Source organism: Rhinolophus hipposideros (assembly GCF_964194185.1).
Source record: "Rhinolophus hipposideros genome assembly, chromosome: 17".
Classification (NCBI taxonomy): Eukaryota; Metazoa; Chordata; class Mammalia; order Chiroptera; family Rhinolophidae; genus Rhinolophus; species Rhinolophus hipposideros.
Window position 1 is genome coordinate 30,615,763 of NC_138063.1, and position 27,137 is coordinate 30,642,899.

Sequence of the window (27,137 nt, forward strand, 5' to 3'; positions counted from 1 at the left end):
GAAGAATATTCATCACACACTCTTCATGACAGTGAAAAATTGCAATCAGCATAAATGTATTAATAATTAAATTACTGTAGACATACACTATAGCCAATAAAAAGGAAAATATAGACAAATGTATACTTATTACCATGGGAAGGTGTCTATGCCATTGACATTTTTTAAGAATACAGGCCAGCTTTGTGGAATGTTCCTTTTTGGATTAGTCTGAGGCCTTGTCATGAACAGATTCAGGATATACATTTTGACCTCATTACTACTGAAGTGCATCACACCAGGAAGCACACGTCGGTTTGTCCCAATTTTGGTGAAGTTAACTTTGATATCTTTGTAAAGGTAGCGTCTGCCAGATTTTTTCACTGTGAAGTTAAATTTTTTTTTGGTGATAATATGTGAGATTGTACTTTGGGACGGAGGAAATATTCTATTCGCCATCAAACTTCTACCAAGTACTTTTAGCATCCACTCATAATACTTGCCTAAATCAAGTACAGCTGCAAAATGGAAAAATGGCAAACAGAACTGGGAACCCATTTACCACGTCTACCTGCTTGCCATGCAAGACTCTTCCCAGTGGCATCATTTCTGATTTTAAGTGTATTTCTTAGAGTTCCAAATCTGTGAGATCCCACCACTTTCTTTGAGAAGTACTTTCTATAAATTGCTGAAATAGATGTATCCCTTAATCGTCTCTTCAGTTGTTTTCCCAATTACTTAGGCAGAACCCTGCCACTCAAGAAGGTAATAATTAATAGTTATGTACAAGGGTCTGTACACTAATTTCCTTTCATCACTAACTTTTGGCTCCTTTGAAAAAAACATTTTAAATAACTCAGGTACAGTATAATCTCTTTTGGATGTAATTATATACACATAACTAGAGATCTGGAACAATGTTTATCATGTTAGCTCTGTTGAGATTTTACATATAGTTATTTTTCCATTCTTTATGTTTTTCTGTATTTAAACCTTTTTTACATGAGTCTTAAAAAATTAAAACTATTTAATACTCACTTCACATCTTTAAACAGGGTTGTATTTCAACAATCAAAGAATTTTAAAAACTTTAACAAAAGTAATCTCTCCAGCTCACCAGCTTTTTTGAAAAACATTGCTCACTATTCAAAGACTCGAACCTCTCATTATACCAACTTAGAATTACTTCCTTTTATCAGATGTCAAGGTGTGTTGAACACCTGTGTGCATGAAAGTACAGACAAAAAGGAATCTTTAAGCCCCCAAGGTTGTAATGAGTGGCCCTTTTCCTAAACCTCTTATTCCCTCGTCCCTCTTGATGCCTTTCATCCTCCTTCTAGCCTCCTCCCTGTCTGGCCTCACATCCTTGCCTTCGGCCCCTTCTGTCTAAATGTGCTCTATGCCATAAGATACTTGCTTAGCCTGAAACCCTCTCTCCCGACAGGAGAAGCTTGGGGCAGCACTGAGGAAAGAATTTTGCCAAGTTTCACCTCAACGTCTCAAAAATGAGTGCTGATTATCACTCTCTCTGGATTCCTTTGCCAAGAACAGTCCAAACAGTAGCGGAGTTTGTCATACTCCCGTTTGCCTTCATTCAAGTCTAGATGGTTCCACAATCCCCATTTCACACCTGTCCTCTCTTTCTGAGGACAAGTCTGAGTATCTGGTCAGCAATTCAAATGACATGTTTACAACCTAAATCCACATCTTCCCTCCTACAGGCCTATTTTCCTTTGTAAAAGTACCTTTCTCCTGGAGCCCTACACAGAACCTCACTGTTTCTGAATACTCACTCTGCTAACCACTCCTTTGATAACTATCTAGTCAATGCCAAAATCATTTTTCTTTCAAAAATACATCTCATATCTCTTGCTCCATATGTTTTCCTATTCTAATTTGGCACACTGCTGCCAAATTAATCTTCTTTTGATATTCATACTCCTCTGCTTAAAAATCATCAATGACTTCCAAATGCCTGCTAATAAAGAACAAAGTTACTAGACTATGGGGGGGATCATTTCATAAGTTAAATAAATGTCTGCTATGCTGTACACCTGAAATGAATAAATACTGAATGTCAACTGTAAATTTTTTAAAAATTTAAATAATAACAACCTCAAAATTAAAAGTTTTTTAAAAAAAGAGTAAATTCTTCAAGTGTTCAAATTCCCATAGGATCGTCTCCTATTCTGCTTCTCTAGTATTACTGTCCACAATGTATGATAATTTTGGAAACATTTCCAAAACTGTATACCGCAGAGTTACACAGGGCTGCTAAGAGATTTGAAAGGGGGTGGGGAACAAGTTCAGTCTTGAAATAAGTTTGGGAAATGCTAGTTAAGCAAAGATATGCAGGTTCGTCCCTGTCAGAACTTTTCAGAGCCCTCATGCTCATTGGAAATCTCTGAGAGGTACAGGATATGAAGTGTTTCCCAAACTGATTGCCCAGATTCTTTTTTTTACAGAACTTCTTGAGAAATGAATGGTTCTCTGAACTTTAGAAAGCCTTGCTCTAAAGACCTGTTAGATTCTGGTTAAAAGTGGATACTCCTGAGCAGGTGGTTTTCTCATTTGAGCTTATATTCATGCCATTCTTCTCACCAGGAATCCTCACCCCTTTAATTTCTCCCAAGGAAATCATATCCCACTTGAAGAACCAACACAAAGGCCACCTCTGAAATATTTTCTGAACTCACTGCACCGTGGTTGTGATACAGCAAGTTAGAGCACCTACTCAAGAGCCACCCTTGTACTTTAGTTATTCAAGTAGATTTTGTCTTCAAAACTATGTACGTGATTTATGAATAAGATTTTTTTATCATCTATATCTTCTGCATGGCAGATATTCAAACACCTAACATATTAACTTTTCACTTTTAATCTTTGCTTACAACTAGGTACAACCTAAATTTCTATCAATAGAGGTCCATCCATATCCAGCATTGCATATTATAACATCACTCAGAACTTTGTAAATCTATATCCATGACAACAGCTATCCTATGAACACAGAAGTATTAATTTTTGCTATCACTGAAAACAGATCAAACAGCCCATGTAAGAGCTGTTTGAAAATTACTCCAAAATGATGGGATACTCACAGAAATGATTGACAACATATGAATATAAGAGTAAATATTAGAGGGAAGGGTACAGGGCCTGTGAAGTCAGAAGATATGGAATCTGGATTAATGAGAGCAAGAATGAGTCAACTTCATAAAGGAAGAACACAGTAGAAATGAGGAAAAAAACTGAAAACAAAAGTAGATATAACAGTCATTTCTTATAACTGTAAAGATGTTTACCCACCTGGTTATTCTCTATTTCCCAGTGGATCACTTGATTATCAGATCCTCCAGAAACTAATTCAGTAGAAGGAACTGAAAAAATTATATCTCAGTAAATATTTTTTACCAGCTATTTTGAAAATTTTCAAAGCTATAGAAAAGATATAAGAAAATGTATGTACCCTTTACCTAGATTCACCAACTGTCAACATTTTGCCTTATTTGCTTAACAGCTTGCCCTTTGTATTTATATGTATATACACAGAACTCTTTGTTTTTGACAAGCCATTTGAAAATAAGTTGTAGCTATTGGGACCTCTGATCCTCAAATACTTTATCATATATCTCCTAAGAACTGGAACATGCCCGTACATTACTACAATACAATTATCACATTCAAGAATTTCAACATGGACACCATATCATTATGTAATATACTGTACATATTATAATTTCCCCAAATTGTTCTAGTAATATCTTTTATAACTTTTTTAAAAATTCAGAATCTAAGGACCACACATTATATATTCAGTTGTCATAGTTTTTAAATCTAATATGATTTTGGTTTGGATGTTCCATTTATTTGTTTCTTCTGGCCTATGTGCTAGATATTTAGAGCAAGCAGCCAGGGGATTGTCTAAGTATATTAGATATGTACTCAGAAGTCCCAAGTTCATATCCTAACCCTGCTGCCAACCAGATGTAGTCTTGAGCTTTAATTTCTTGGTGTGTCACTGAAATTAGGCCATTTACCTAAGAACGTGATTTTCAGAATTACTCTAAGTTATCTGAAAGTAATGTGTTAAAAATAAGACATTTTAAGAATATGAAATGATATTATTAAAATCTTCTATGTCACTGAAACATAGGTTAGAAAGAATATCTGAATTAACTAGTGGTAGAGCTCTTAGAGGAAATCAATCCTAACAGTTACATATTACAGTGATACACAAGCAATTCATTATATGTAACCTCACTTTTAAAGGGAAAATAAAATATACAAGCCCAAATTAATATAACGAATCCCACTACTGAGATTCAAGTAGTCTTTGATGTCATTTGGTGGCAATTAATATAATTACACTTGTGTTTTAATATGTGCACTAACAGTCACTTTCTACTATTTAATGGTTTCTACTGACCTAATGTGATAATCCTGCATTATAATTGAAATACGTAGCATATTCAACTTTTTAAATGTCAGAGATAGGGCGGCCGGATGGCTCAGTTAGTTAGAGCTCGAGCGCTTAACAATAGGGTTGCTGGTTCGATTCCCACATGGGCCAGTGAGCTGCGCCCTCCACAACTAGACTGAAGACAATGAGCTGCCACTGAGCTTCCGGAGGGGTGGCCAGATGGCTCAGTTGGTTAGAGCACAAGCTTTCAGTGGCAAGGTTGCCGGTTCTATTCCCACATAGAATGGTGGGCTGCACCCCCACAACTAAAGATTGAAAACGGCGACTGGACTTAGAGCTGAGCTGCGCCCTCCACAACTAGAGTGAAGGACGATGACTTGGAGCTGATGGGCCCTGGAGAAACACACTTTCCCCAATAAAAAAAATTTTTTTTAAATGTCAGATAAAAATCATAGCAGTCATTAATTCAGAAAATTCTTCAATTGTTCCCAGCTCAGAATGCTCTCAATAAATGTTTATGGAATTAAAAATAAAATTAATTCAGAATCCATGAGAATATCACAGTAGGTGTATTAAGACATTTGAGAAAATGCCACAGGATTTTGGAAGCACCACTTAAAAGCAATATGTTCATTAACACTTCTGAAAGTCATAAAATCTTAAGAGATGGAAGAGATCTGGAGATAATCTAGTCCAGCAATTCTCAAGTTTTCAGTATTAGGACTCCTTTATGCACTTAAAAATTTTTTAGGATCCCATAAAGCTTTTGCTTATATGTACAGACTATATGTACCAACATTAAATACATTAGAAATTTAAACTGAGAAATGTGAAAAATACTTATCAGTTTACTTAAAAATAATGATGAACTCCATTACATGTTAATAAAAATAACATTTTTATGGTGGGGGGGCACCCTACATTTTCCAAAACAAAAAACTAATAAGAAGAGAGGCACTGTTTTACATTTCTGCAAATCTCTTTAATGGCTGACTTTATTAGAATACAGCTAGATTTTCATATTTGCTTCTGTGTTTAACCTGTTGTGATTTCACACACACATCACATAGTTGCTAGAAAGCACCACTGTAAACCTGTGATAGAATGAGACTGAAAAATGTGAATAACCTCTTGGTATTATTGTGAAAATAATTTTGACCTTACAGGTATCACAACCCTTAAGAATCCCGATCCAGAATCAGCCTTTACTTTTTCAGATGTTACTAAGGTGCAAACTGGGGTCAACGAGGATGCAATGTCTTGCCTAAAAAAGCAATAGCTTGTCTGTGGCAAAAACAGCCCGGCGAGCCAACTCTGAATTCCAGCCTGGACCCCAACTTGGGCCTTGCTTACAGGCTTTCAAGCAAAGCTGTGGGCAATGGAGGGGGTCTTGCCACAGTCAGGGGCTGCCTCTATCCTCATCCTAAGCACTGCTGTGTTGTCCATGCTCCAACTGCTATAAAGTAAAAGTACAGGCTGGATTATTTCATCGGGCATACTATTTTTCATCTATTTTTCCAATTGCATAATATCAGTAAATTAAGAGAAGTAATGAAAGAAACATGACTAATCATACTTTATCAGAAAACAATTGAGATCAGCTTTAACAATCAGATTAATACTTACAACCATCCTGTTTACAAATCCACTGTATGCAATTGACTCGAGCAGTGTGACCATTCAGGTTGGTTATAACAACCCTTTTCTTTAACAAAGAAAACACCAGTTAGTAAATTAGAACCTATCCCGCAGAGAAATTAATAAAATAACAAAAACCAGATTTCAGTTTTTTTGAAGCTAATAAAAAATTCAGGATTACTTCAAACAGAATCACCTTCCTTAACTTATAAAGTTGTAACCACGGCTTAAACCATCCGTTCACTCTAATGCATTCTTTTTCACCACCTCACATTCCCAGTTTCGTGCGCTCTCATCACACTGAACTCTCAGATCTCCATCTGCCTACCTCTTGCTTAGCACCCCTATTCCTCTCCAACCCCGGCCCTTCCTATCTGGGGAGGCTGCCTTGATACCCCAGGCTAGACAAGGAACCTCTTCCTCTTGCTTCCACAGGGCCTACTTCTACCATGCTTGCATCAACTCAAGGGTTTTGTGGACAAGAAAAACACCTTCAATAGAGGGATTCATGATTAATGGATAAAAATTCATGGCTTACTTTGCATGTCATGGCTAATCAGGTGTTGGGTTCTTGAGCCTTAATGACACAAGGTCACCAGGCCACAATTACTAAGGTCCTCAGACATCAGATCCCTTCAGGACCTAAGCCCAGGTTCCCTGGAGACCGTCAGATAGCTGCTTTCACCAACGTTACTCCACACTTGGGCTTTCTTTACTTCACTCACTGCTGAAACATTAACTCTATGACTACAGAGCCTTTTTCTTTACAGCCCCTTTCTCTATTTATTACCAACTGCACTGGCTTCACATCCACTTACATGCCACCTGCAGTTCTCATGGCTGAGAAAAAGATACACAGAGGTAAATGTGCATAATTAATGTATTTCACACGTGGTTTATTTGAGGCTGGAAAACAACTTACAATATTTCATTTTCTCTTTCACTAGACTCAGAATTCCTTAGTGGGCAGAATTATGACCTTATCTTTGTGTCATTTCCACGCAGTCCAGGGATTGCTCACAGAGGGTCCTCAAAAATTTGCTGAGTGAATATCATCCCCAAAACTTTACCTTAGCATCTGACATGCTCTTATTACTACATGTAATTAAATGCCCACTCAGCAAATATTTAACAAAACAAAATACTTTTTAGGCTCAATATATTTCTTTTTTGATATGTTAAAATCCCCTAACGTGGCCACAGGTTATCATTAAAAATAAAAAATGTGGTGTAAGGCATGGCCACAAATCCATTCAATAGCTGCAGAAAGATAGGCTTCTACGGCTGAGTCTGTCCTTGGTTGAGGACCACTGTAAAGTTTACCCTTGGATTTATGTGTGTTCTCTTGCCAGTCAAGGGTGCATGGCAATAACAAGAAACAAAAACTGGAAGGAGGCAAGCAAGCTCAAGATATGGAAAGCAAATACAACTATTTCCTATATAAACTTGAATCTGCAAAGGGTGTAAAGATAACGGAATTCTTAATCAAATGAATAAGGCAGTACAAGAAGAAATGCATATAGCTATCTCCTGCACTGCATTTTAATTTCCAGCACTTTCCTTTCTATACTGAGGCTCTTTTTGTGAAGCAACTCTAACTTGATTGTCCAAAATTGGCCACGGGGGATCAAAACGAATTCTAGGAAGCATGCAAAAACTAGCCAGTTAGGAAGTTTGGGAGGCAAAGCGCCAAGAAAACAGTCAACCGACTGGGTGACGTTCAGGAAATGGGTTAGTCAAGTCCTGCCTTGTAACTAGTGCTTAGGATCCCCATCCCCGCAGGACCTTTACCCAATGGCACGCTCTTGAAAATCCCAAAGCTAAAATACACGTGATATAGTTTTGAAATTCAATACAACAAATATTTATAAAGTAACACTGCGAGAAACACAGAAATAAGACAGCCGCTGTAACGATGGATTTAATCCATACCTAAACCGCAAACCTTTGCAACCCAAACTAACCCTTTAACACTAGTACAGTTCCCCACAGCAGGCTTCAGAGAAGGCTGCCATCACTCCGGTTTCTACGTGGGGTTAACAGGACACTGGCAGGACCTGGTGACTCAAGCACGCGAGATGGCGCGCCCACCGGAGAGTCCTGGCCCAGACGACCTCCCCGAAGCAGCCACCACCGCAAACACGGCGCTCTAGCGCAGTTTACCGTCCGCACCGAGCGCATCCCGCAGATTCCGCCCCAGAAGCACCCGGGGTCGAGCGAGCGGCCACCTCTCTTACCCGAGGGTCATAGAGCACTACGGAACAGGACGTGCCGAAGGCCAGAAGTCCTCCGGGCCCGGAGCTCCAGCTCAGGGCTCCCCGTACCCGGTTCGGGCAGCAAAACACGTGAGACGTCTCCAGCACGGGCGCCACCATGTTGCTGGCTGGTCAGCGGCCGAGAGACCCCGCGGCGCACTTCCGCCCTCTGAGCGGAACTGCTCTCCAGGACGCCTCTCCGGCTGGCGTGATCCGCACCGCGTTTCAGGGGCGGCCGGAGGCGTGGCGGAGGCGGCCCTGCCCCCGCCGGCCCCGCCCCCCGCCCTGGCCCGAGGGGTCTTCAGTGCCCGGCCGCTGCCCACTCTTCTAGTTTCTCGGGCCGCGGCCCAGCGCACACACACGGCCTCCGTCCTAGGGGCCGACACCCGGCAAGAGTCACTCCGGACCTTCCAGAAAGACCCGCGGCTCGAGTGCGGGGGCAGCTTAGGAACGTCCCGCTGCCCCTCACGCTCCGGCTCCCTGCAGCCGACGGGAAGCTTTAGCAAGCAAGTCTCGGACCTCAGGGAGGCGCAGGGGCGTGGGGGAATCAAAGGAAAGGTCCCCCGCCGGCCTCGGCGCTCACGGTTGGGTCGGACCGAGCCTTCGCCCCATCCCTCCCCTGCGAGCCCAGCGGCGCCGGCGAACAGGCGGACGCGCGGATTCGCCGACGGCGGACGGGGTGCCCAGCCGCACTGCGCATGCCCGGCAGTCGCGGCCGGCGGAGGCGCTGGTTCCCGGCGGCGCGCGGCGCGCGGCGGTAATTAGTAATTGTCCTGGTCCTGGGAGGCGAGGGCGCGTGGGGCGCGGCTTCCCGGTGGCTGCGCGGCGGGACCCGGCGCTCAGGGGCAGCCGAGCCGATGAGACCGCCGCTTCTCCGTGCCGTGTAGAGGTTTCTAGAAAGAGAGAGGAGCACGGGCCGGTTCCGAGCCCTCGGGACCGCCTGCGGGGAGCTGAACCTGCGCGCGGGGCCGGGCCGTGGGACGGCGAGGCCGCCGAGAGGTGAGTCCCGCAGGTCCGGGAGGGGGCTGCCGAGGGCACGTGGCGGCCTGACGTCCCAGGGTGAGGCGCACAGATGGGCTTTGGGGGCCAACGGAGGACTTTTCTGAGCAAACGGTCTGTATTGTTCATCTTCTGTTCGAAGAAGGTAAGGTCGTGTTTAAAAATGAAAAGCCCATAGAGGCAGTCGTGGGCCCTCTTTCCGGGTCTCTCCGCTCGCCCCTTTCTCCAGGTCCTTTCTGTCGGCGCTTTCTTTCCTTGGACACACGCGTGACGGAGGTCCGCGGGAGGGTCGGCGGGCGCCTTCAGCATCCCTCCATCCTTCCCGGAGGAAGGCGCGGACCTGCCGCCTGTGCGCGTCCCCACCCAGCCCGCTCCTGGCTTCCCTCTTCCGAGCGATTTCTTAATGGTTCTCACGTCCTAGTGAAACTTCAGGCTCCCAAGACTGTTCTTTCCGGAGTCGAGCCCTGTGGTGTCTGTCTACTGCCGTATCCCACGGCTCCTCGTACGAGCGGCAGCTGTGCAGCACTGCCGACATTGTTCGGAGCTCCCCCACATGCATCCGCTCGGGGGGTTTCTCAGCCACCCTGTAACATAGGGGTGCCAGCTTCTGCGGGTACGAGGAAGAACCGCTGGAAATGATGGAGCCAGTTCGCCCCAGGCCCTTGCTCTCTTGCTCCAGAATCCGACCTGTGGGTCTTGCCCTGGAGGCAGATGAGTCTGGTCACGATTTCTGTCCATCATTGCTGCTGGATGTCTGCGGGTCCCGAGATACCCGCTTATCTGAACTGTACCTTCCTCGGCTTAAATGAATTCCGCTTTTCCAGGCTCCGCTGGATCCCTGACCCCTCTTTGGAGCATAGGCCTTTGGTTCCAGACACCATTGTCTGGATGAGTGATAGTCTTGATAAAATTTTCACTGGTTTATGGCAACGGAAGGATGATACAATTTTTTATGAAGTTTCATTTAGTTAAGGAACTATTATTATCCGGTCATTCAAAAGAATGAGAGTAGTCTATACGGACTGACAGGGAAAGAGGTCATTTGTTGAGTGGAGAAAAAATACCCCTTTTGTGTGGTTAAAGCACATAAAGCACATATCCTCTTGAGTACACGTAGAAAATATCCTGAGGCACATACAAGAAACTGGCAAGGTTGGGTGTGTTTGAGGAGTGGTACTGGGAGAAAGAAGCCGTAAATTGATTTGTATATAGTGTAAGAAAAATTTTAAAAGAGAATTGTTCTGAGATTGCCATATGTCCTCTCTTTGATGTTAAAATAATTGTTTTATGAAATGATGATGATGGTGGTAGAGGTAATTGGGTTTTGTTGTGAATCATTGTTCTCACCACAATAAGAAGCTGCCAATATTATTGGCTGTGGCCACATGGATCTCTCCAGTGTCTGAATTACTGTTGCTTTACAGTGCAAATCTCTTAGTACTCGACTGTACTCAGTTTCACGTTTTAGCAGGGTAGAGGCTAGGCCTCTAGTTGTCTATATTTTCACAGTACTTAGTACACTTGTCACACTAAATGATGCTCTGTAAACCTTGATTAGACATCAATTTTCAGCATAAGCGTTCTTCATTGTTTTAGAAATGAAAGCAAGAAATTTTGTGTGTGTCTTCTCTAGGAAGGTGCAATGGCGACGAGTTTATCTGTAGTCTTGATCCTGACCTTCACCCTGTCAGTCACAAACCCCCTTCGTGAACCTGAACCAGCAACGGCTTTCCCTCAGACCACTGAGAAAGTTATTCCTAACTGGGAATCTGGCATTAATGTTGATTTGGCAGTTACCACACAGCGACATCATCTACAGCAACTTTTCCATCGCTATGGAGAAAATAATTCCTTGTCAGTTGAAGGTTTCAGGAAGTTGCTTCAGAATATAGGCATAGATAAGATGAAAAGAATCCACATACACCACGACCACGAGCATCACTCTGACCACGAGCATCACTCTGACCATGAGCATCACTCTGACCACGAGCATCACTCTGACCACGAGCATCACTCTGACCACGAGCATCACTCTCACCATAATCACGCTGCGTCTGGTAAAAATAATCGGAAAGCTCTTTGCCCAGACCATGACTCTGATAGTTCGGGTAAAGATCCTAGAAACAGCCAGGGGAAAGGATCTCGCCGATCAGAACATGCCAATGGTAGAAGGAATGTTTTAATCAAGGACGATGTTGGTGCTAGTGAAGTGACTTCAACTGTGTATAATGCTTTTTCTGAAGGAACTCACTTTCTAGACACAATAGAAACTCCAAAACCTGGAAAACTTCTCCCCAAAGATGTGAGCAGCTCCACTCCACCCAGTATCACAGAAAAGAGCCGGGGGAGCCGACTGACTAGGAGGAAAACAAATGAATCTGTGAGTGAGCCCAGAAAAGACTTTATGTATTCCAGAATCACAAATGAAAATACTCAGGAGGTAAGATGAGTGCTATTCTTATTTTACTCAGTATGCCTGCCTATCGGCCCAGTCATTGCCATTCTATCTGTAGGTGTAAGGAGTTTAATAAAATGGTGAGGTTGTTGAAAAGGGAACTTCTACTTTGTCAGCAAGGCATTTGGCCCAAAATGTCCCCACTATGTTGTAAACATTTCCAATACAAAACTCGGGTGATACTAAGAATAGTGCTCCCTGCTCAAACTACTTTCTAATGTAGAATTTAAGATAAGTATAGAAAGTAGGTATCCAAGTTATTTGGGAGAAAATCTTTAAAGGTGAATATTACTAATAAAAATAGAAAAAGGTCACCCCAATAAATTTAAAAAAATAAAAAAAGAAGGAAAAAAAGGGCGGTTGAAAAGCAGGAATGAGAACTTATGATTCAGGGAAATGTGTGGTTGAAGGGGCGGAAGAATGCACGAACAGTGTTACCTCTTTGGCAGAGGGATCACAATGCTATCAAGAACAACATACTGGACAACTGAATGTCTGGGCAGTGAAGTTTTGAGTTCATTTGTTTTACCAAAACGAGGCTTCCATACTGTACACAGTTTGCCTTGACTAAAGGTGTCAAGAACGAGGAATTAGTTAGTATATGTTAATTTGTGAAACTTAAGTACTTCATTCAAACCATCTGTACTAATTCTGGGATAATCCTACCGGTACTAATAATGGTCATTCCCATAGCCACACTGGTGATAAAGTTTGTTCCGAGTAGTATTAACCAAGAATTGTGAGAGTTTAAAATAACTTTATAGAAGATGAGAAACAGGTGCTACTGCCAATTTTGGGAGTGTGGGGGGGTGCTTAGATTGCTCAAAGGAGGTTCTCTTCAAACTAGTCAGCTAATTAAATTGTTGAAACAGCTGCCTGCCGGTACAGGTTTGTTTTATTACCAACCTTGCCCTGCTCGAGAGTAATGTACATAATTTAATAGCCTCTCATAGAGAACTTTTTTGCCAGATATGTAGGCAGAACTGAGCTAAGTTTTGCAAGTACGGTCATTGCTGGAAGAGTGATGTGTCTTGGGCTTGTTTAGGCCAGGTAGGGTAGCGTTAGTACTAAAACAACATATTTCTCAATCTCTAATGAACCCCATCTTGAAATTAAAGCTCATTTCCTTAATAGGTTTATACAATGAGTTAACAGGCTTGTGAATGTTCATTTATCCTCAAGCTTATTCCACTTGAGGCTTTCTCCCTGGGTGACTAGTGATGTGACTGTTTCTACCAAGAAGAAATAGGCAGAGAGATGGGATACCACTATTGTGACACAGTATCTCCAGGCAGCTTGAGGCAAGTTCCAAAGTACTCAAATCAAAAGTTGATTTTAATTAGCGTTGACTTAAAAAATTAAAGAAGTAAGCTTCAATGAGGAAAGGGTGTTGTGTCATCAAACAACTTTTTTGGATTCTCTAATGGGAATGCCTTTTGGTGATTTTTACTGTTTTGTTTTCTTCAGTGTTTCAATGCGTCAAAGCTGCTTACATCTCATGGCATAGGCATCCAAGTTCTGCTGAATGTAACAGAGTTCAACTACCTCTGTCCCGCCATCATCAATCAAATTGATGCTAGATCGTGTCTGATTCATACAACGAGTGAAAAGAAAGCTGAAATCCCTCCAAAGACCTACTCTTTACAAATAGGTAGAATTGCGTTTTTAATGTAATAATAATTTCCAATAAATACATTTATGTTATAGTTTTCCTTATGTTTACATCAGCCTAATTTTTCAGCATAATTTCAAATATGCCATCTTAATTGTTCTCTGCCTTGAATGTGAAGAAAGCGTGTTAGCCATAACCTTTAAAAAAAAAAAAAAAAAGACTTCAATTATAACTTGTCTGTGTTAGTTTAGCCTTAGCCTAAAACAAAGGGTATGGGGGAGAAAACATAAGTTGTAACTTGTCTGAGGTTCTCCCATCCAAAATTTGGGCTTTTTATATGTTGTCACTGTTCAGGAGGAAGGGTCGGAGTTAATCTCTACTGTTTAGGAGCCTAATTCTGATCTGTTTTTATTAATAAATTAAACTAGGATAAGCTCTGCAGCTAGAGTGTACAGTTTCAATGCTCAAAAACTATAATAAATAAATGCTTTGTTTACTGAGGAAATTATTAAATTTCCGTTTCCTTTTCTATCTTTCGTTCTTTTTTTAAACTTTGCCCTCTTTCATAATTTAGGTATTATGGGAGCTAAAAACTCAGTTTCCAAGTGAGCGAGAATTCATCCTTATTTAGCATTTTCCCCCCTCCTTTCCACCTAGTTGAAGAATTTTCCACTAGGCTTATTTCCACTAGGCTCTTTATCTGGAACGTTTAGTCAGACTGTTCATTTGAGCCTATTTCTTGGTTATTGCTCTGTTACCACAGTCCTATTCCACTGAGTTTGTATTTTAACTTCCCTACTTTTACAAGTTGCTTTATGCTACTCCAAAGTCTGTGTTTTAAACTTTATCAATTGTATTCTTTTTCTCTTGTTCTGTTTTGTTTGACAGCCTGGGTTGGTGGCTTTATAGCCATTTCCATCATTAGTTTCCTGTCTTTGCTGGGTGTTATCCTAGTGCCTCTGATGAATCGGGTGTTTTTCAAGTTTCTCCTGAGTTTCCTTGTGGCATTGGCTGTTGGGACCTTGAGTGGCGATGCATTTTTACACCTTCTTCCACATGTAAGTATGGTAATTTGTCATATTAGTGTGTTTTATTCAACATTGAAAATATACATGTATTTTTTGGGTTTGTGTTAGAATTCTTTGTATTGATATGTGTGAAAGGTTACAAATTTGGTTTAGAAGAGTTGATTTTAACATATATTTGGTAACCAAAAGCTGCTTTTTTGCGCTAAATTTTAGGACATGTTCATTTTTTCACTTTTCTTTTTAAAGGGAATTTACTAAATACAGACTACTTTAACTTTTTGGAAACCAGTTAATAAAAGGAGACAGATTCTACCCAGATGTTAGTATTGTGACAGACTGCAGCAGTGTGAATCACCTGCTTACATGTCAGTGTAATTGCCACAGAAACAAAAATGTGACTCTCTGTGTACCCAAGAAACTTAAGAGTTTTTCTTCAGAGTTGAATTTATGTATGTAGTTAGAGATTTACACCTTGTGACATGACTAAATTCTTAAATAAAAACAAGTTTGGTAAAGTGGATTTACTTTTCCATTAAATATTTGGGATAGGTGCATAGGCAGGAAATATTTGGATCTCATTTACTAAATTTCCCTTAGAGATTTGCAGGCAAATGGGCGGGGGGGAGAATCACTCTATTCCTAGATTACTACATATCTCATCATGTTTCATTCAGTAGTGAAAAATAACTATTTTGCTGTGATAAACTTCCTGACTATCAGATGGCAGAGGTTCAGGAATACCTGTTGCACAAAGTGGTATGTGCATGTGACTCCCTCCCAATCTCACCTGTGTTAGTATGTGCCACACCTGATTTCCTAACATGCAGGCAGTAGTTCCCTGGAGGCTACTGGGCCATGTACCTATGCAGGCAGTAGTTTCCCTGTAGACTACTGGGCACTGTACCTGGATCTCAGGTATGTGCCAGGGCCTATTGCACAGACTGAGCTCCTTGTAAGCACACTGATGATACTGGTATGAACTTTTCAGCTGGGAGTATAAGCAGTAAACACTACCTGCCCATTAAGTCTGGCGGTTCCCTATTATTTGTGACCATGGTAACTTGTCAAATATTGAAAATATCCATTACCTATGTATTATGAGGGTCATTGAGAAATGAGTCTGTCTTTACACTGAACAGACCCACTCTTAAATGTTCTAGTGCATTGTATACATTAAGCTCTAGAAAACTAGCTGCTTGTTGTTCATTTTATTTTTAATATCCAAACTTAGCTTCATTCCGAAATATCCCATGAATTGCCTAATTCTGAATGATTTCCAATTTGACCTTCTTGTCTTAGCCAGTTTTTCTGATGTGTGAAAGTAATGATCTTATAAAATGTATGTTGTTCTGCCTTTAGTCTCACGCAAGTCATCAGCATAGTCACAGCCATGAAGGACTAGCCATGTCAATGAAGAGGGGGCCAGTGTTCAGTCATCTGTCTTCTCAAAACATAGAAGAAAGGACCTATTTTGATTCCACATGGAAGGGTCTGACAGCTCTGGGAGGCTTGTATTTCATGTTTCTTGTTGAACATGTGCTCACATTGATCAAGCAATTTAAAGATAAGAAGAAAAAGGTAAGAAAAAGTATATTGAGTACGTACTATGCATCAGACATTTATTTAGAGTAGCACTCTTAACTAAACTGTTAGTAGAACTTGTCCAGAGTATATAGTCTTCGTTTGAGATGGGGCTGAGTTTTCTTGAAATCCTTTTTTGCTCCAAGAGGAATTAACAGAGAGCAATTCTGTATCTTTATAACCCTGGAGTTTTCTATCTCCAGAGCTCCCTTCAAACTCATGAGAAGGTATGAAAGGCAAAGATAAACAGCTATATAAATGACCACACAAGGCACAAGCAGTGCCTTGAAGATCAGAAGCATGGTGATCATGGCCTTGATGGCGGTGATGGCTTTACAGGTGTATATTTATCCCCAGACTCACTGAGTTGTATACATTAAATATAGACAGCTTTTCATATGTCAATTATAGCTCACTAAAGTGGTTTAAGAAAAAAGTATCATAGATACACAATCAATATTTATTGGTAGTTATGATTCACTATGTGATTAACTTTATTCACCCAGTAGCTGAATATTCTGTTTTATTCGAAAGAGTTTGTGGCATTGACAGACTTGCCCTTTACAAACTGTCACAGGAAATAGTCTGAAGCCAAAGAGGAGGCTCTTTACTCCTGGTAAAAAATAACTTCGAGTTGCCTGTGATCTGCCTTTTTGACGTGCCCAGGCAAGATGATCAAAAGACTGTCGGGACTCTTAAAAAGGACACATACACATCTTGGACATTTGAATTTAACTTAAAACATTTGTACACTCATTCTGGTCATTTGATGTTCACCAAGATTTTCTCTGAGTTGGAGTTCTGTGATGATTTTTTTTTCCTACAGCCATGCTGCTTCGTCTCCAATGTCCAGTTTTGGTTGCTCTAAAATTGATCAAGAGGCTACACACTTATAAAGCTATTTTGAATGTAGAATCAAAGTTTGGAAATTTTTTAAATTTTATATAGTTGTCACCTTACATAATTTGATAGACTTTTTTTTAAAAAAAGCAACTGCCTTTGAATCTTTCAAAACCATTTAACTTTAGTTTTCATAGAAGTAACTGTTCTCACCATGATCACACAGTTTAAGCAATAAGTTACTAAATTGTGCAGTTAAAATAACAAGTATAGCTGGCAAGAAGAGGCTTGAAAAATAACGTAGTTGATTCTTACTCAGCATAGAGCTCACTGTTGGAAACAAGTGCATGTGTGAACAGGAGAATAGCCTCCTGCTCCATCCTATGAATATTTGCCCTTACGGAGTTTACGTTCATTAAAATTTCAAATTGCATACTTTGAACCTTCTCTTTTACTGGACCCAAAACAGGACCTAAATTTAAAGGGAAGAAGTGAAATAACAGCTTATTCATTCTTAATCCAGGAAGTCATCTTCCATGTTCCTGTTGTCCCCACTGCTTCACGTGGACTGGTTTGAGAAAATTTCCTAGTCTTTACGTTCTCTGGAATTATTCTTTCCTTAGAACAACAAAAGATCATTTTTAGTTTTTTCAAGGGGGGTGGTTGGAGGTTGGTTGGTTTTACCGTTTTTGTGTTCCAAATGCCATAATTTATTGAGCATTGTAATTTCAATTTGGCTTTCAAATTTTCCTTAAAGATAACTTTTCTTTATTCTGTCCCTCTTTAACATGGGACTCTAAGAGGTAGGCTGTCTATTATCTAATACAGGACAATATTATTCAAACTCTGGATTATAACTCAGGGAGTTATGAAAGCAATCTTGTAATACGATCAACGTTTTAAAATGCAACCGTAAGTAATGTTACAGTCTATTGCATATATTACTATGGATATATTACATACATGACTGGATTGTAGTCAAAGTTTGATAATCTCTGTTCTAAACTAAAATAATTTTTACTAGAATGTAAGGTCTTCAGAGGACCTCTGTCTGGTTTATTGTTTATTATATCTCCAATGTCTAGAACAATGACTAGTGCATAAGAGACGAATAAAAACTATTTGTTGATTATACAAGAAACATTAAACAGCAAGTAAGCATAATTTCTAGACAAAGACTTCCCACAGGAGTTTTGCAAACATTATTCTCTTCCTTTTTAGAATGCATTAAGTATCTTTTCTCAAGGGCATCCAGATCTTAGTTTTACTTACTTAACAGTTTTTAATCTCATATGGTTCTCTCAAAAAGAAAAATAAACTACCCATTATATGGCAAGTGTTGGGAGCTCTTTGGACCCAAAACAGGACATTTTACCTAGGCTTTTCCTGAAGACATCCATCCTGAACCCCTGGGAAATTCTGGGTATCATAGTTTTAGGTTACCTGCTATATATGTCTGTCTGAAACCTCTATTCAAATTATGGTGACATCTCATACTTGATATAAATAGTAATAATTCAACCTCAAACTCTTTCTACCAGTAAGGGTTATTGTTCATGCTGAAAACCTGAGTCATGTAACATCTCCCTCCTCCTTATAACCAACCTAGTTTTATTAAATATATCCAGAGTGTTGCCATTTCTCTCCATCTTCTTTGCTATTATTCTAGTCCAAGCCATGCTTACTTCCCACTTGGGTGACAGGAGTTGCCTCCTAACCGGCCTGTCTACATTATTTTGTCTTCTCCCAATCCAGAGCAAAGCAGGCAGAGTGGTTTGTCTAAATGAAAATCTGATGAGGCTGGATTCCACTCCTTGAAATCCTTCCTTTAGTGATTTCTCATTTCTTATAGGACAAAGTCCACCACTCCTAACAGGTTTGCGTTGTCTGGTCCCCTCCAGCCATCCAGCCTTATCTCTCGCCACCCTGCCTTGTCCTTTCTGTTCTGGTCAGGGCTGGCCCCTTCCTGCTTTAGGACTTGCCCATACATTCTTCTCCCTCCTTGGAATACTGCCTCCCTTTCCTTCCCCAGTAAACCTCTGCTCGTCTTTAGTTTTTGGTATAAATGTCACTTTCTCAAGGAAGCCTGTCCTGGTATAAAGTGATGTTTATATCAGGAAAGTGACAAGCCTGTCCTGTCTTATTGTTATACACTCTTGGTTAGCAGATTACTAAATGCCTGAAGAAAATGCCTCTGGATGGTTCTAAATTGATAACCTGAGGCAGAGCTCAATGTTAATGTGTATGAGTCACCTGGGGATCTAGTTAAAATCTCCATTTTGATTCATTAGGTCTGGGTGTGGCGTGAGTGCATTTCTAACAAGCTCCCAGGGGATGCTGTGCTGCTTATGTGAGACCACACTTAGAGTAGATGACCTAGGGGACATTGAAAAAGGTGATTTTTCTACATTTCTATTATTAAGGCAGCTTCTTCGCCTTTCTGAACAGTTACTGCACCCAGGAGACACTACTAGGTACAGTGCAAGGTAACTACAGGCCCTGCCCTTAGGTGGCTTTTATTCCAACACAGGTCTGTTACTCTGTTGTCTTTTGCTCTCTCTTTTGCTGAACTATTTATTTAAAGCTGTGTATATTAGCAAATGAACTATTTTAAAGTGTTGCTGTCCCTTTCTATTTTAGAATCAGAAAAAACCTGAAAATGATGATGATGTGGAGATTAAGAAGCAGTTATCTAACTATGAATCTCAAATTTCAACAAATGAGGAGAAAGTAGACGCAGATGAACGTAAGTCCTTATATATTGGAGGGCTGGAGGGAGTTCATTGCTCTCGATTTGCCGACAGTTTGGACTGTCTAGAAAAAAGATGGGACCGTGTCTTTTTCTGTTTTTTAATCTCATACTTTAAATTACCAGTGAGTTGGTTGTTTCTATGTGTATTTGCATCTCTTTCTATAATTTTTTACTTTGAAATAAATTCAGATTCATAGAAAATTTCAAGAACAGTACAGAGAATTTCTGTGTCCTTTTCCTGTATTCCCCAATTATTTTACCTACATTTATCATTTGCCCTCTCTCTGTACACATATACACACATTTTTTTCCTAAACCATTTCAGAGTAAATTGCAGATATGATGCTTGTTTATCCCTAAATACTTTAGTGTATGTTTCCTAAGAAAAAGGACATTCTCTCATATAGCCATAGTTCAGTTATCAAAACAGGAAGTTAGTGCTGTTGTACTGTAATTATCTAGTCTTAGCCATGCTTTATGCTCCCCACCACCCCCAAAAGGAAAAAATTGATGCCGAGTACAGTCCAGGATCAAATGTTGCATCTTGTTGCCCTCATTTTGGGTTTGTCTAATGTTGTTCCATTGGATTGATCAGTTTGGCAGGAATATCACAGTAGTACTCTCTCCTTTTTAGTTACACTGTGTGCCACCTGACATGATGCTCTTTGTTTTGTATGGGTGGTGGTAATTTTGATCACTCTGCCAAGGTTATGTCTACCATGTTTTCTCCACTGTCAAGCTACTATTTTTTCTATAACTTAGCTGTCTGCTTGGCATTTCTTGTTGGACAGACTTAGTGAAGATTAAAATTTTAAACAAAACTCATCATGACCTTCAAGGTCCTGCCCTGTCCTCCACTCTCCCCCATTGTCCACTCTCTTCAGCCTCCCTGGCCTCCTTTTCATCCTGTGAGCACACCAGGTCTGTCTCAGGGAGGGGCACTACTGTGGTGTTTTTTTTTTTATTTTTATTTTTTTCCTGCTTGGAATACTGTTCTCCCAGATCTTCACATAAATTCCCCCTGTTTTTCACATCTCAACTCAGGCATCTCTTCCTGAGAGGCTTTCCCTGATTACCCAAATACAAAGGTTTTCAGTTACTCTGCTTCATATTACCCCTTTCTATTTTCTTCCCATACTTTCCAGTGCCTCAAAGTACCTTCTTTATACATGTGTTTTTCCTTGTTAAGTGGCTTTCTCCCCACAAGAACGTAAGTTTATTGAAGGCAGAAACTTTGTCTTGTTCCATTCTATCCCCATTGTCTGGCTGGGTATCTGGACCAGAGTAGGTGCTCAATAGATAGTTGCTGACTAAGGAGGGAGAAAAACTTCATTGTTGCCTCCTCCTTGTTTGTAAAGTTTCCTGTCAAACTTTGTTTTCTAACATACTGTTTTTCTCTAAAGAGCAAGTAAAATGTTCTTGCTCTTCTTCCTGCATCTCTTCTCTTCAACCTTTGTAATGGACTCTAGTGAAGTGTATAATGATGAGAGGAAATAGCTGCCTTACAATTGGGTCGCAGTGTCAAGAAAAGTGATACCAGGGTACAGGACAAAGAAAAACAAAACCTGATGGTTGCAATTTACTTTTCTTTATATAAGCAGATAATGGTTTTTGGTGATGATGATATTTTTGATTCTTCTGTTTTTCCTTGAATTTTGCCCTCAAAAAAGAGGAAGTTAGCAGGATTATGTATGTGTTTTTATTTCAATTTTCAGTGTTTTTATTAAATATTTTTTGAAAATAAGTATGTGCTTCTTATATCAGGATAAAAGTCATCTCTGAAAATGTAAGGAAGCAGAACAAATTAAAGGCAGATCTAGGGGTAGTTATTGAAGAGCAACATTTAAAATCCATTCTTAATATGTGAGACCATTTAACTTCTAAAACTCATTAAAACCTATCGATGTTGTTAATCAATAATACTCTAATGCTTAGTTCCACAGGTATATGGGAGAGAGTTGCCACTCTTTAAGATCATTTTTGACTTTGTCAGTGAGAATGTTTGAAGTGTATTTAAGCACATTAACAAAGCTTTCTGACTTTGTCCCAACGTCCTTTTTATTTATACCTAGGACCTGAAAGTTATTTACGAGCAGACTCACAAGAGGCCTCCCACTTTGATTCTCAACAGCCAGCAATATTGGAAGAAGAAGAGGTCATGATAGCTCATGCTCATCCACAAGAAGTCTATAATGAATATGTACCCAGAGGGTGCAAGAATAAATGCCATTCCCATTTCCATGATACACTCGGCCAATCAGACGATCTCATTCACCACCACCATGACTACCATCATATTCTCCATCACCACCACCACCAGAACCACCACCCCCACAGTCACAGTCAGCGCTACTCTCGGGAAGAGCTGAAAGATGCCGGCATTGCCACATTGGCATGGATGGTGATAATGGGTGACGGCCTGCACAATTTCAGCGATGGCCTAGCAATTGGTATACATTTTCCCTTTATGGTTGAGTCTGCAATAGTCCCTAATTGTTAGATGAGATTAAGTGCTAGGAGCTGTGCCTAGCCCATTACCTAAATCGTAACTACCAAAAGTTGTTTTAATTTGCAAGGTCTTAAGATCAGGCTCTAATATGTTTGGAGCACTTGTGAGTTTTTTTCCCCCTGTACATTTAAGTTTTCTTACCTGCAATATAAACAATATTTATTAAGGTAAAAGAATCTTTTCTACCATCTTTTCTTTCATGCTGTAAAGAAATCTTTGTATATCTGATAAGTTCAGTTACCAGTCTCTATCCAAAGAGGAACTATAGAATTTTTGCAATTATTATACCACAAGTAAAAGATCATAGAATACTTACAAATTTTAGTAACTTAGTGCTGGAGGAACCATGGAAATAATTACCGATTAGGCAGTTGAGGCCTGGACAGGTGAACCACTTGCCAAAGGAGACAGCGCTGTTTTGTGGGCTGGCTGAGATGAGCCCAGGCCTTGGCTCCCTGGGAGCCCGGTGCTCTCCTTCCTCTGTGTGCTGTGTGCACATAAGTGACAAGGAGGGTATGCAAATGCTCCGTCAGGATTTACAAGGGGTCATTTGTGCAATATGTTAGCTTTGAAAAGGAGGGGAGCTATTTGTCTTAGACTCTCCTTATAAGACAGTGAAAGAATAAATGTAAACAAGTCTAATTACATAGTGAATTCCTCTGAGGCCAGTGAAACGTGTACTCTTGACTGCTGAGTTTTTTTTCATAACCCTTTTAAATCAGTTTATTTTATATTTTTAAATAGGTGTTTTATGCAGCAGCAATTACTTCTCAGGTTTGTGTAAGGTCACCTTATCACTCTAAGACAGCAGAACCTTCCCTTCTCAATCATACCAGCTTGTGCTCTGTTGGGAAATTTACACCTAATTGAATGTAATCTGAGATCACTTACAAAGAAGATACAGAGTGCAATTGGGAAAGTTCTGTTTAGTCACAATCAGAATATATTTTATTTCTTTTATTTTGTATGCTGGTAAGATTTTGTAAAAACACATCCACGAAATAATGTAGCCAATCCTTTTCTGATTGATTTCTACACAGGTGCTGCTTTTACTGAAGGGTTATCGAGTGGATTAAGTACTTCTGTTGCTGTCTTTTGTCATGAGTTGCCTCATGAGTTAGGTAAGAGAACCATATAAATGGTATTTTCCAGATGGCTAAACTATCCTAGTGTCACGGGCTTTTGCTAATGATTGTTCTAGCAAGCTTCCTCATAACTTTTATGCCTTCTTATAAGCCTGCTAACCTAGCCAGGTTTCTTTTCTTACTGAGCACTTTGTTTCCAGCCAGAATCTGACCCCATCAGTACAATTACACGATTGTCTATGTGGGGGTGCCAAAGAGGTACCTGGGCCCCCTTTCTTGTCCTCTTCCCCTACTAAGTATCTTATACCAGAATACCAGTGACATCAGTGATTGTTATCTTCATACACACAATATGAATTAGACCACAGGAATCAAAGGGATCATTTTCTATTAACAGAGCAGTTGGCAAAGAAAATCTCATTGGAGCTGAAGAAAAAAAACCTTCCCAAGGTTGTCCTGGATCCCAATTTATGTCCTTTATTTTCTTCTTACAGACACATATTTGTACACACCATTTTCACTTTTGTTCCTTGGCATCCGTTCTGCCATTCACAAGGCCTACCATCTCCCTGCAAAATGCTTATAATCAACATCTAGTTTATATTCTGTGTTCTAGATCCTTCATGCTCCAGGAAGCCTATCTTAACTCTTCCCATCTTAATTTATCTCATTTTCTCCTTTTATAGCTAAAACATTAGACTCTTTAGCTCTTATTTATAAATTACCTTTATCGTTTGCTCATCATTTAATTTTACCATCTTTGTAGCCAATTATAAGCTCCTTGAAGATCGTACAAGAGTGGGTTCATGGTATTTATCACTGATTACCAAAGTGGGTGCCTTAAGAAAAACTTGGAAAAAAAAATTTTAGTTTATAGAACTGTTAGGGTGATTTATACTGGTAACACTTAGTTAGCCTCGGGTAATTCTTAATTTTGGTTTTTTTTTCTCTCTCAAAAAAGATTGGAGAATTTCTTAAATGTATGAAGTCTCTTTTTTTTCTGTATAGAATGATCTCGATTTTTAAAAAATTTTTTTGGCTATTACCTTAATATTTCACGGTTATACTAAATATCTAAAAACAAATAAAAGCTGCTGTGATATTTCATGGTAAGTGTATAGTTCCCTTTTCATCCTGAGAAACAGTGATTTTCAGCAAATAGGTACTTTCTTTAAGATGAGCCTCAAAGACCATTGCAAAAAAATCTTCTTTAGCTCTAGGAAGTCTCTTGAATGTATGTCTTAAAAATGATTTTTCAGTGACTTGATCCCCTTTTTGTTTTCTGTCAAAGGTGACTTTGCTGTTTTACTGAAGGCTGGCATGACTGTTAAGCAGGCTGTTCTTTATAATGCTTTGTCGGCCATGCTGGCATATCTTGGAATGGCTACAGGAATTTTCATTGGTCATTATGCTGAAAATGTGTCTATGTGGATATTTGCACTTACTGCTGGCTTATTCATGTATGTTGCTCTGGTTGATATGGTAAGTTTTCCAGATGTCAAATTACAATATTGACTAACAATAAAACAGAAAATGTTTAGTGAAACCTTACTTTAAAAAAGACTTTAGATTAAATGCAGTAGTCGTGAGAAGTTATATTCAACAAGAGAACATATAAAATATAGGTCCTTTAGAGTTTATCTTTTTGGATTGTTGATCACAGGTACATCCTTATCCTGCCTAATATGTATGAGGATACAGAGAAATATCTGTTCCCTCTGATACGTCTTTTTGTGAGTAGAGTCTCAGTAATATGCTTTGAATTGTGTATAGATTTGTGGGAAACCTAACACAAGCCACATGTTATCAGCATGCGGTGTGTACTCCAAAATGCTTAAAAGTTCCCTATTGATGGACAAAGGAGATACACCTCTCTTTCATCAAAGTCCACATAACAATCCCACCAATCTTACTGCTAAAATTCTATTTTATATAGTGTAATGTTTCCATATATCTGAACTCAGGTAAACCACATGTTAGATTCAGTTCAGATACAGGCAGAAACTAAAGCAGGGTAATCAAATACAGCTCTCCATGGTGGAGCAAACTGGACCAATATAAATATGACTTGCTGAGTGTATCGTAAATAAACATTGTTAATTAAACTGCGAGGAAATACTATGTGACATTAGCTAGAATCAGTATGTACGTGGTCATGTTTTAAGGAATTGACTCATTATATCCAGCCTACATATAAAGCTAATCTACTGTCTACTGTCCTGCAAATTCTTATAAAAACTAATCTGTCGTTCTGAGACCTTAAAGATTGATTTTTTTCCCTTCACTTAGGTACCTGAGATGCTGCACAATGATGCTTGTGACCACGGATGTAGCCGCTGGGGATATTTCTTACTACAGAATGCTGGGATGTTTTTGGGTTTTGGAATTATGTTGCTTATTTCCATTTTTGAACATAAAATTGTGTTTCGTATAAATTTCTAATTAGGGTATAAATGCTAGAGTAGCTTAAAAAATTTGCTGTCTGTAGTTTGAATAGGTCATAGGAAAACGAGAGTTTGTATGCTGTGATATGCAGCATTTAAGGTTAGTGGAGTTTGTGATTTTTATATTGAATATTGCCATTTGTTATGCTTATGAGGTCAGTTATGGTGGTAACATAAAAGTACATTTTAATATTTAAGTTATTCTATTTTGGGAATATAAGCTATATGTGCAATTTACCAATTTTACCAGTTTATTGTATAAACAAGATACTTGGCATGACATGTTCTGTATATTTCAGGAAAAATGTCTTTAATGTTTTTTCTAGAATTAATTTAATACAGTAATTCCCATGCTGGATTTTAGGCCTCCAAAGAACTGCTGGTATTAAGAAGTAAGAAGACACATGAAGCCTAAGATACCAATAAAGCTCGTACTGAATTTAAACTAAGAAATAAGGAAAAAAGAATATGTAAGAATTAAGAAGATATAGATTTCTTACAAAATAAACCACACAAAACTGATATAAAATAAAAGGGGCAATTTTAGATTTAAATTAAAAAGGCATTATAAGTATAAAGTTACATTCATAAACATTTTTGTCATAAAACCAGTGAGCACTTTTTATTTAGTTGTACATTTAACTTTGTATAGTAGAAACGTCTAAATATATTTAATGAATTCAAGCACTATATCGCTTGACCAAGAAATTTGAATTTTAAAATATTTGGGTGGAGATACACCAGATGAGTATGACAAAGTTGATGTGTTGCCAGAAGACTTGGATATTGCCAACTTATGTACTGCCCGGTTACATGATTGGATGGTTATCTGGCTTACCAAATGTCAACGTATTAGAACTTTGAGATAAGGACATTAAAACTGTACTGAGTATAATTGGATTTTCGGATTCAGAAAGTACTTTGGTATCTTTCAGTGCTTCAGTGTTGTCATTATGAGCAATTGTCATTTTTATATAGTACTTTAGACATACTAGGGCTGTCTGTGGCATTCTCTAAATGTTGCTTTTCTACAAAATAAATTCCTCATGTAAGCTTGATGTTAGATGTCTGATTTTATTTTTTTTACCGTCTTAACCATTTTAAAGTGTACAGTTACTTCAGTAGTTTTAAGTATGTTCACATTGTTGTACAGTGGATCTCTAGAATCTTTTCACCTTGTGGAACTGAAACTATACCTAGTAAACAACCCCTCATTTCCTCCTCCCCTAGTCCCTGGTAATCACTCTTCTACTTTCTAGTTGTATGAATTTGAGATGTCTGATTTTCTTCAGTACAATCAAGATTATAGTACACTTGTCAATTCATTTATATTACTGTATGGGGTGGCCTTATTCAATTTTAAATTATTTATCACAAAGGGCACTTCAAAAAATATTGGGCCACAGTTTGTTCCAAGCTATTCCTAACTTTTTTTTTTAACAACCAGAGCCTTAAGCTTAAGAAGCATTAACACCCAGCCCTGCATTCTAAAAAGAATAAGAAAAAATTGGACAAGATGCTACACTTCACCTAGGGC

General features: G+C 39.3%; 2 protein-coding genes across 4 annotated transcripts in view; one reads left to right on the forward strand and one right to left on the reverse strand.

Moving 5' to 3' along the window:
* ELP2 (elongator acetyltransferase complex subunit 2) overlaps positions 1 to 8,522 on the reverse strand; it is a 41,950-nt gene extending 33,428 nt beyond the window's left edge. Inside the window, exons 1-3 of one of the 2 annotated variants that reach the window (XR_013995257.1) lie at positions 8,278 to 8,522; positions 6,029 to 6,107; positions 3,289 to 3,359 (exon numbers count right to left, since the gene is read on the reverse strand). Coding sequence is in view for 1 of the 2 variants with exons in the window: in XM_081078335.1 (XP_080934461.1) it covers positions 3,289 to 3,359; positions 6,029 to 6,107; positions 8,278 to 8,415 (288 nt within the window). In the remaining variant the exon portion in view is untranslated. The remainder of the gene's footprint in view (positions 1 to 3,288; positions 3,360 to 6,028; positions 6,108 to 8,277) is intronic. The other variant, XM_081078335.1, reaches the window with a different exon arrangement.
* Positions 8,523 to 8,580: 58 nt separating this feature from the next.
* Positions 8,581 to 26,658, forward strand: SLC39A6 (solute carrier family 39 member 6). 2 transcript variants are annotated; one of them, XM_081078336.1, is made up of 10 exons: positions 8,581 to 9,294; positions 10,928 to 11,734; positions 13,217 to 13,400; positions 14,250 to 14,419; positions 15,749 to 15,967; positions 19,451 to 19,556; positions 21,635 to 22,012; positions 23,112 to 23,192; positions 24,448 to 24,638; positions 25,446 to 26,658. In XM_081078336.1, the coding sequence occupies exons 2-10, from the start codon at positions 10,937 to 10,939 to the stop codon at positions 25,596 to 25,598; spliced, it is 2,280 nt and encodes a 759-aa protein (XP_080934462.1). In that variant the 5' UTR covers positions 8,581 to 9,294; positions 10,928 to 10,936; the 3' UTR covers positions 25,599 to 26,658. The 2 variants fall into 2 exon arrangements, with proteins under 2 accessions (XP_080934462.1, XP_080934463.1); XM_081078337.1 differs by having other exon boundaries at positions 8,583 to 9,052.
* Positions 26,659 to 27,137: the final 479 nt, after the last annotated feature.